Source organism: Megascapheus bottae, chromosome 14 (assembly GCF_031878675.1).
Source record: "Megascapheus bottae isolate mThoBot1 chromosome 14, mThoBot2.hap1, whole genome shotgun sequence".
Classification (NCBI taxonomy): domain Eukaryota; kingdom Metazoa; phylum Chordata; class Mammalia; order Rodentia; family Geomyidae; genus Megascapheus; species Megascapheus bottae.
This window is the reverse complement of record NC_143522.1, coordinates 8053319-8063707: the sequence shown is the minus strand read 5'-3', so window position 1 is coordinate 8063707 and position 10389 is coordinate 8053319. Positions and strand designations below refer to the sequence as shown.

At 52.7% G+C, this 10389-nt stretch overlaps 1 protein-coding gene across 1 annotated transcript; it reads left to right on the top strand.

Annotated features, from left to right (window-relative positions):
- The first annotated feature begins 1189 nt into the window (after positions 1-1189).
- Zfp36l1 (ZFP36 like 1 zinc finger CCCH-type) lies at positions 1190-7638 on the top strand. Its single transcript, XM_090344344.1, has 3 exons — positions 1190-1407; positions 2045-2286; positions 4734-7638. Exons 2-3 carry the CDS (start codon positions 2230-2232, stop codon positions 5691-5693), a joined length of 1017 nt encoding a protein of 338 aa, XP_090200470.1. The 5' UTR covers positions 1190-1407; positions 2045-2229; the 3' UTR covers positions 5694-7638.
- The last annotated feature ends 2751 nt before the right edge of the window (positions 7639-10389 follow it).

The following is a 10389-nucleotide window of genomic DNA, read 5'->3' as shown; positions in this document are numbered from 1 at the left end:
GGGTAACAGCCGGGTTCAAAAATGGGGCCATCAATTCAAGTCAGCAGAGACAAATAAAGGCAGACCCCCGCTGGGGCGCACGGTGGGTTCAAGGCTGCAGCAAAAAAGAAAAAAAGTTTCGCAAAGTTGAAAAATAACCGGTTCCTAAAAACAGTTGTGATTTGGAAGGTTTCCCTAGGTTTGCCTGGAGGTTGACGAATAAATAAGAAATGCAGTTTTAAAGTGTGTGTGTGTGTGTGTGTGTGTGTGTGTGTGTGCGTGCGTGCGCGCGCGCGCGCGCGGGGAGCGGAGGGGGGGTGGAGAGCTGCTGCTCCGCGCTCGGCTCGGCCCGCCCCGTCCTTTCCTAAGAAACGTGCTCTTAATGGGGTGACCTAATTACATCGCAATGGAACTTGCTCGCAGCCACTCGGGCGCTCATGGAGAGTTTCATAACAGACCCGGCCGGCCTCGAGTGCTGGGAAGAAACGTGCGAGGCCGGGGCCCGCGATTTCCGCCTGAATCTCCATTCCAGCACCTGAGCGGAGGCGCGGGGAGCGAGTGTGGTGTGTGTGTGTGTGGTGGACAAATTCGTATTTGGGTAGGTAGCTAGGCAGCAGCCAAACCTATCAGCAAATAATAAAATAAAATTCACATCTGATCGTCCGAAAGGGAGTGATAAGTCATTGCCCTGCCCGCCTTTCGGCCCCGGGATCCTGTTCCTCACCCCTCCCCAAAACAGTGTCCGATGACAAACCAGGTTCCGTCCCGGTGGGGGCGGGGAGAAGCAACAATAAAAGAGTCGCACCCCCCCTTAACCTTTATCCTAACCGAAGTAACTTTTTTTCATGGTTGTAGCGTCTTGTGGCGTGTCTGGAGGAGGTGGTTGCTCATCGTTCAGAGCACGCGTGGAAAGTGGCTCGTTGCTTTGAGGGGGGGTGGGGTAGCGGAAGAAGGGGCGTCCATGAAAGACACAGGGTTTTCGGTACTGAGTAAAGATCGGATGCGCGAGGGAAATGCCACGTCTAGGCTTGTGAGAACTCGCCGTCTCTCCGAGTGGTGGTCGTTTTCCGCAGTGCGTGGGGGGAGGGGCGGGGGGTTCGGGGGTTCCCGCCCACAGCGCCCGTAGAACTCGGGCAGCCGAGCGGGCTCGAGTCTCGAGCGTCGACGCGTGCGCGCGCGAAGCCCGGCTGCCCTCGCCCCCGCCGCCAGCCCGAGTCCTCCCCCGGGAGAAAAGTTTTCCCAGTTCCTTTCCCCCTCCTCCCCACATCTCCTCGGACTCGCCGGGGAGAGAGGGGCAGGGGGAGGGGTAGAAACCCCAACTAGAAAGCCCTACACTTGAACTTTTGGGGGCCCTCCAAATTTCCAGTCTCCTCGCCCGGGCGGGGTTGGCGAAGCGGAGCCCAGGGCCGATGGAGAAGTCAGGGAAAGGTAAAGTTGTGAAGGCACTCGGAGAAGTTTCAGGGGTACGCGCGGGATGGGGGTGGGGGCGGTTTAAGATGGAAACTTGCGGCCGGGACGCACAGCACGGGGCTTTCGCTCCAGTGTACAAAAGGAGAAAGTCGAGCCCGCCGAGCCGTCCCACCAAAAATCAACAACAGAAAAAACCCCCAACAACACAGCAACTAGAACCCCGAAGGGGGTGGAATGAGTGATGTCACAGAGCGCGCTCCGAGGCTGACAAAGGGGGGCGCGCCCTTCCCCCGCCCCGCCGCGCGGCCCCAGCGAGCGGCCCCCAGCGCCGGGGCGCCCCGCCCGCCATCGCCAAACTTTTCCTCTTTAAGAAAAAAAAAAGAAGTTGTGCGCGCGGCTTCGCGTGCTTTCTTTTTTTTTTTTTCCGACTTCTTTCCTCCACTCCCCTCCCCCTTCTTCCTTTTGAAAGTTTCTTCCCTGCCCCCCCACCCTCGGCCCGCCCCTCATCCCCCCCACCCCGCCACCCCACCCTCCCGCCTCTCCGCCTGACCGCATGGCTGATTCAACCTCAGTGTCAATCAACTGTTTTTTCCTCCTCTTCCTCATTTAAATAACTTTAAAGCTCCTCCCTCCTCCCCTCCCTCCCCGCCCGCAGTTCTCCAAATCTGAAACTTATAAATTGGGCTTTGCGCGCCGCAGCCCGGGAGAGTCAGAAAGGCGAGGGGCCCCGGGAGCAGGCGTGTGGGACTCCTGACCGGAGAGCCGGAGGCTGCGCCTTCCCCGCACCGGGACCTTCACGACGCGCCAGATCCTCGCCCCTGCCCCGCGCGAGCGCCCAGCATGACCACCACACTCGTGTCTGCCACCATCTTCGACTTGAGCGAAGTTTTATGCAAGGTAAAGCGGGGCGGAGCGTTCGCTTTTCCAAATTTTCTTTCGTTGAAAGAAGAAAAAGGAAACACACACACAACACAACCAAACCTTACAAGTTTGGGGGTTGCAGAGTTGGAGATCGCGGGAGTTAGAGGGAGAGGGTTTCTTTCTCCCTCGGTGTCCCCTTAGTTTGAAGGAATTTGGCCCTTGTCTTCTGCTCTCTTGAGTTGCAACAGTTGCTGCCAGGGTTATATGTGAATGCGAGAAACAGGGGTTTGGGGGGGTGTTGAAATGCTGGAGAACGGGGCTGCCCCAAGCAGAGGAATGGCTGGGGTGGGGACCACATTTGGGGAGTTGTTTAATCCCTACTCGGTGCAGCTTGGGTCGGCTCCGTGGGTGCGCTCCGGGTCTCTGCGCGGCCGGGAAGGGTCCCAGCGAGTCCACTGACGTTGAGTGTAGGGTCGGGGCTGGGGGGGGGGTCCCTCTGGGAGGAAAGGAGGATCAAAACCGGCCTCGGACTTGGAGATGTCTCCCTGTGCTTTGGGGGAGAGGTTGGGGGATCTCTGCGAGGACGGAAAAAGGCCCCGAGTGAAAGGAGTTGAGATCTCCCAGAACGCGTTAGGGAGGAGTGGGGTCTGTGGCCGCCCCAGCTCGGCCGCAGCGCGTAGGTCATGCTACTGCAGACCTTGGGGTGAACGTCGGTTGTCACCCCCTCCTCCCTCACTGTGTGGCGAGGTGCTGGGGCTCCTCCATGGAGGGACAGGGGACAAAAATGCTGCCCACACTTAACCTGACGAGTCAAGGATTGCAGGCAGATAGCTTCCCAGCTGGTGTAAAACAACCCACAAAAGTGGGAGTGCGGTTGAAACGTTCAAGTCCCACGGCTGTTGTTAAACTTTCCCAGCCCACCCCTCTTCCCCCCGCGCCCCCCCCCCATTTAAAAGGATGAAGCTGCTAGGCTGCTTTTAATTGCCGAAGTGTTTTGCCTTGTCCTAAAACACGTCGGGTCATGTCGCTCCCTCTCCCCGGCTTGCTGCGCCTGTCCGTGCAGCTGCCAAGGCCCCCAGGGCTGCAGGGTTGGGGTGCAGGGACGCCGCCGAGCTGGAGAGCCACAGCGGAGAAGTTTGAACATTTCAGATTCCTGCCCTCCCTTGCGCTTCTCCAAACTGCACGCGCCCTGGCGGGCTGCCGGCGCCCCGGCCCGGGTCTTCGCTCTTGCCACGCTTTTGATCTACTTCTCTTTCTCTCGCCCCCGCCCCCCGCACGACTCTTTTTTTTTTTTTTCTTTTTTAAATGAACCTCGTTGCTGAGAACCGACGCGCTACTGGGTTCCTATAATCCGTGCGCCGTGGGGTGGTTTCGGTTACCGGGTGGCGGTTCCCGATCGGTTCCCGGTCAGCTGCCGATCCTAAGGGACTAACTCCCATTTGCACAATGACACCCACATGGGCCTGCAGCGAACCCCCAGCTTTTGAACCCACATACCCTTTATCCACATCGTAGTTACAGTTTGGGCAGGTGATTAAGGTCCCAGTGGAACAAACCTAGCCTGTGCCTAGCACTGCTCCCCTGCCCCCCTTCTCCCCCTCCCCCTCTTCCCTCCTCTGCTGTTGACTCCGAAGTGGGTGGGGGCGGGGTCTGGTGCTTTCCTCTTCTCATCTGCAGTTTGGTTCAAGATTAAACACTGGTGCCCTTATCCAGGCCTCACTTTGCAGCCAGGAGACCAAGTGCAAAGGCATCTATCTTTTCAGTGAAGGGGGCGGGGGACCGAAGGAGAGATTCTTGCCCAGGGCGCCCCTACCAGGAGTCTGGGACCATGTGTTTAGTGTTTTCAAGCATCACACACTTCTGCCCCAACCTCAGGCCAGTTCTTCCTCCCCCATCCCCCCAGCAAGCAAAGGCACAGGCAGTCTGAAAACTTGTTGGCAGCCAAAGGAAGGGAACACTTGAGAAGGGGAGGAAGTTGGCTGTCCTGGGCTGTGGGGGAGGGGGCCTGCAACCAAGCAGGGTCTGATTAAGAGGGGAGGTTGCTCCCTGTTTAGTGCTCTCTCTGGGGTTTACCCAGTCTGGGGGGGGGGGTGTTTTTTTTGGCTAGGGGGAGAGGAATCTGGAGAGGTCTGCCTGGTATTCTGAGTTGAATATGTTTGGGCGGGAAAGAAGTTTGGATTTTAAAGATTAAAAAGTGGTACCTTTCGGAACAGAAGATAGGCGTTTGAGGGGAAAGGCCTGGCTTGGCAGGTGTGCAGAAAGTAATTTGTCACACAGGCCAGGATTTTGTAGTTTCTTTTGTAGTGGGGCTCAAACTAACCCAAGTGTCTGGTTCCCCGGGAGAAAGGGAGGGACTGTTGGCTCCAGGAGCAGAGAGAAGAACCTAGGCCTCTCTCTTGATGGAGGAGAGAGAACTGCCCTGGGACCCCCCTTCCTCCATCCTGTCACTAACCAACCTTCTTCCTCTCTCTCTCTTCCTCCAGGGTAACAAGATGCTCAACTATAGTGCTCCCAGCACAGGGGGCTGCCTGCTGGACAGGAAGGCAGTGGGTACCCCGGCTGGTGGAGGTTTCCCTCGGAGGCACTCCGTCACTCTGCCCAGCACCAAGTTCCACCAGAACCAGCTCCTCGGCAACCTCAAGGGCGAAGCAGCCCCGGCCCTGAGCTCTCGGGACAGCCGCTTCCGAGACCGCTCTTTCTCAGAAGGGGGCGAGCGGCTGCTGCCCACCCAGAAGCAGCCGGGAAGCGGCCAGGTCAACTCCAGTCGATACAAGACCGAGCTGTGCCGCCCCTTCGAAGAAAACGGCGCCTGTAAGTATGGAGACAAGTGCCAGTTCGCGCACGGCATCCACGAGCTCCGCAGCCTGACCCGCCATCCCAAGTACAAGACCGAGCTGTGTCGCACCTTCCACACCATCGGCTTTTGCCCCTACGGGCCCCGCTGCCACTTCATCCACAACGCCGAGGAGCGCCGCGCCCTGGCCGGGGCCCGGGACCTCTCTGCTGACCGTCCTCGCCTCCAGCATAGCTTCAGCTTCGCTGGGTTTCCCAGTGCCGCTGCCACCGCCGCTGCCACCGGGCTGCTGGACAGCCCCACGTCCATCACCCCGCCCCCCATCCTGAGCGCCGACGACCTCCTGGGCTCACCCACCCTGCCCGATGGCACCAATAACCCCTTCGCCTTCTCCAGCCAGGAGTTGGCCAGCCTCTTTGCCCCTAGCATGGGGCTGCCCGCGGGTGGCTCCCCTACCACCTTCCTCTTCAGGCCCATGTCCGAGTCCCCTCACATGTTTGACTCTCCCCCCAGCCCTCAGGATTCTCTCTCGGACCAGGAGGGCTACCTGAGCAGCTCCAGCAGCAGCCACAGTGGCTCAGATTCCCCTACCTTGGACAACTCAAGACGCCTGCCCATTTTCAGCAGACTTTCCATCTCAGATGACTAAAAAAACCAAACAAAACAAAAACAAACAGGGTAGGGAGGGACCCCTGCCCCCTCTACTCCCCTTCCTCCTGCACCCACATCCTAGACCCTCCCCACCCCCTGAACATTAACAAGGTTAAGCTCAACTCCTTCCCAGAACCTTGGAATGACCCCATCCTTCTCCTTTAACCTTATCTCCTACCCCTCTTGGCCCCAAAATAAGGACAAGTCAATTTGTTAGTAGTTTCTTCTGGCTTGAATCCCCCTCCCTCCAGTCTATATAGCCCACTTAACTACGCAGAACAGACAAGTCCTATATTCATCAGTAGATGCCTTGATATTTTCTCTCCCCCACCCTGGCTTAAGCCTTAAGTGCCAAATCACAAAAGAAAAAGCAGTAACAGTTTACAGAAGCAACTTAGTGCCTTGTAATCTAACTTTGTCACTGTGACTACATTACCTCTTCAGCGCCAGGGGGCGCCCTTGGGCCTCCGGAGCCTCTGCCCCTGGGGAAGGGAAGGGGGAGTGGGGAAAAGACCCAAAACCAGCAGTTCCCCCCACTGGCCACACAAATGCACCTACCCTTCAGTCTCCCCCACACTTCTTCCCTCCTCTTCCCAGTAGTTGCCCCCCCCCCCAAAAAAAAAAAGTTTTTGCTGGACTTAGGAAACGTCTTGACATTCAAAACCTTTTCCTTTCTAGCCTGAACCCTTGTTGACTAATCTTGCCTGGGTTTGTGTAGGTCTGCAGGAAGGAAGATCGGAAAAAACAAAAACAAAAAAAACAAAAACAAAAAACCACAAAAAAATGGATGAAGATTATTTTGACCTAAATGGGACTTTGTGATTTAATTTTTTTTTTAAACACGTGGGGAGAAGGGGAAGCTAGATATGGACTATGAGAGACTTGATCTTGGTGCTAAAGTTCCCCAGTTCATATGTGACATCTTTTAACAAAAAAGTAATGAAAAAAAATGAGAGAAAAGCTTAAAAAAATGTAAAGGGGTGAGCAGTTAATGGTATTCATTCCACATACGATATCTGTGTAAAACGATTTCCTGTAGAAGTAGCTTTAATGGTTTTTTTTGCTCTGGAATACCGTAGGTCTACCCTTAGCACTCACGCCTGCTTTTTTTTTCCCTGGGTTTTAAAACTTCATATAACTTTCAGAAATTGGAGAGCAAAAAATTTTGCTTGTCACTGCACATCAATATAAAAAAGCTTATTTAACTTATCAAAACGTATTTATTGCCAAACTATGCTTTTTTTGTTAATTTTGTTCATATTTATCGGGATGACAAATCCATAGAATATATTCTTTTATGTTAAATTATGATCTTCATATTAATCTTAAAATTTTGTGACGTGTCTTTCCTTTTTTTTTTCCACAGTTTTAATATATTATTCTTCAACAACATTTTTTGTAACTTTACACTTTTTGGTTATTTTATTTTAAAAAAATGAAAAATTAATTTAAAAAAATGCAAAAAACTGTTGGATTATTTATTTTAGAAATTACCCCCTTTGTGTTGGACTGCAAATTTTCTTTTGTCTTTTAGGCCTTTCACCAGTAGGACTGAGAATGTATGTAAAAGTTCTATGACAGCACAGAAGGAAAAAAAACCACCTTTGATGTATAGCTTCTAAAAGGGAAAAAAAAAAAAGAAAACCTTTTGACTTCCATGTGCCCATCTCATGACATTCCGCTCACAGATTTGAGGTTCTGGATTCTAGGTTTGGAGTTTTCCGATGTTAGTGTAAAATAGAACTGGCATGCGCGCGTGCCGCGTGTGTGCGCACACACACACACACACACACGAAGATGAATGTAATTATTATTCCTCTTGCTGGTCACTGCCGTTGCTTTCTATTTCTCTTTCTTTGTGTGAACTTATTTAAAAGAAAAACCTTTTTGTAACGACTATTTGCAGTTTAAAGAAAATCAATAAACCCCGTTTTTTTTTTTTTTCAAGAAGTACTGGTGATGGAGCTGAATTTACTTTGTCTGGTTTTCCTCATTTGGTAGCTGCCCTCTGTCTTGAGCCTGGTGGGTTGGTCAGTTTCCTGTGGTGGTACTGAGACAAGGGGTGGAGATTTTTTTGCAAAAGAGCCTGTATTTCCTCCTGTGTTGCTGCAGGGAGGCAGCCAGGTGTTTTTGACTAAATAGGGAAGGCCAGACTTGCCCTTCTGTGTAGCCTCAGCTTGTTCCAGGGAGCGCAGCTTGGAAGTCCAGTCTACCCTACCCAGCCTGAGGCCTTTATTAGGGTGGGTGGTGTCTGGAGCACCAGTGATGAAGAGGACAGTGCACAATCAGGCCCAGATTGAATGCTTCAGGCCTGGAGCTCCCATAGGCATTAACCATGTCTTAAGCATTAATAAAGACTAGACTGGGAAGGAAAGGCCTGGATTTGACTCACTTCCCTCTTGAGAGGGCTATTAGGTACAAGTGGGCATCAATATTGACATAACACAAGTTGGCAATAATTCCCACCACCTTAGTCCTAATTATACCTCTGATGCCATGCAAAGTAGGTTCTAGAAGTCCCCTTGGAAATCTTCCCCAGCCAGAATCAGGTAACCACAAATGATCTTTCCCTGTCAGAGAGATCAAGTAGATCTTTATACAGTCTCCTGCTATTTGAAACTCAGCTGTCTCTTAACTCTGCATTCTTGAGTTTGGGGGATTGAGCTGGATTCCCACAGCAGATCAGAGGCAGACAGACACGGTCCCTAAGATTGCACACCTACCTAGATCTGGACTGCACTGGTCAGCAGATACTGTGGGAGATCAAGGGATGTGAGAGAGAAAAATAGGGAAGAATTCTCACTCCAGAGTGTGGGCTAATGGTTCAGGAAAGGGAAAAGCAGCTGTTCCTGGGACCAGAGTGAATCTAGGCCTCTTGTCAGATAAGTGGGGTATGATTAGATGACACCCATGTGTGTGTGGGGGGGGACTATGTGTGAAATTGAGGTGAATAGAGCTCAGAGAGGTCTAAGCTTACCTGTCAGCCCTGAAATTCCTCCACTGGAATGGGTTCCTAGAGTTAGATAACAAAAACAGGCATTGATTGCAGCCAGGCCCCGGAGAGCGAGGTTTGTTCCAAAGGCAAAAAGAGGCTCCTTGCTAAGAACACTGTCATGTTTCGACTTTTTAGTCCACTTAAGTGTCTACGTGGGGAAATCATAGGGGCTTGGATTTAGGCCACCCAAGCCCACAGCCCAGTGGCGTTCTGGGGAAGAGGAAGACCTTTGAGGGCCAAGGGAGGATATGGGGTAGAGGAGTAGATGAAACATGGGTTTTGCCACTACATGGATCTTAATGCCTTGGTTATGGAGAAGAAGGAGGGCCGTGGCAGAAGGAAGGATCCAAGCCCAGAAAGAAGGTTGTTGGAATTCTGGTGGACCCGGGGCCTAAATGGGGCGATCAACGTTAAACCTTTTAGCTGTATCTCAAGGCGCTGCTATGAGGATCAAGTGAATCTCTTCATAGACACCAGGCAGTCTTACAAACTGTGTGGGCTCAAAATGACCCCATCAGGAAAATTCCATACTGTCCTTAGTTCACATATGAAGAAACAGAGTGCAGGGTAGTTCCTTGAATTGGTCACATGGTATGCAAACACCAGGACTTGATTGCAGGCCGCCTAGTTAACATGCTGGCACCTCACCACTGTTCTATAGAGTGTTAAAGGCTGGCATACTGAAGACCCAGCTCATGGTCCTTGGCATACCATAATACAAATCCACTAGGGTTAGCTGCAGATGTTTGAGAGGCAGCAGTAGATTGGGTGATGGTGTACACACCCTGCCTGAGGATCATGATCTCATGTCCCAAGAAGCCCTGCACTGGTGAGTTTGAAGGAGGGTCCTGGAAGGGGATGAGCCACCTCCGTGGACTTTCCCCTCTCTGCCTGTAGTGAGGTGGCTTCTGTTAATAATCAACAGACCAAAGGGTGCCAGGGGCCGGCAAGGACTTGGCCCTGTGCCCCTCTCCCTTCCCCCCTTCCCCAGGGTCTCTCACCTCTGCACGTAGTCAAGCATTTAATCATGTCTGGCTGGACTCACTGGAATGCTACCTGAGTTCAGGGGGTGAGGTGGTGGGAAGGTCAACCGCCCCTGTCACCCTTCCTCCACCCCACCCCTGGCTGCTTTGCAGATGGCCTGCTAAGGCCTGCAGGATTCAGAGTGCTGGGAGCCAGCCAACATCTCAGCCTGGTCTTGAAGTCAGGGCATCACTGGAGGCTCCACCTCTGGCTGGATAAAGCTGGGGTTACAGGGAGCCCTGGCCTGAGGGCTTTCAGTGCTTTTGGGAGGAGTCCCAAATAGTTAGATCTGAGCTATCATCATTGTGGGAAAGTAGGCCCCAAAGAGCCAGGGCAGGGACTGCCATGGGCCACTGAGCCCCCGTGGACCAGGATGCCTCTTCCTTTTGCGTAGGCTGTTTGCACTTGTTTTGAAATGTTGGCAAAACCTCTAGTCTCAAGGTACAGGGCTGTGAATGACGGCTGTGCCTGTGCTATCAGCTTGTTGTCAACAAAAACAAATATTGGCAATAGCTAAACCTAAGTCTGTTTCCCCCCCATCTGAAGCCAATGTTCCTGGCTCTCAGTTGTACTCATAGCAACATGGGGTCAACTTCATTTCTCTGGCTTCCATTACTCTGTGGGTAAGGAGCTACTTCTGGAGTCAGAGGAACTTGGGCTCAAGTCCCTCCCTGCC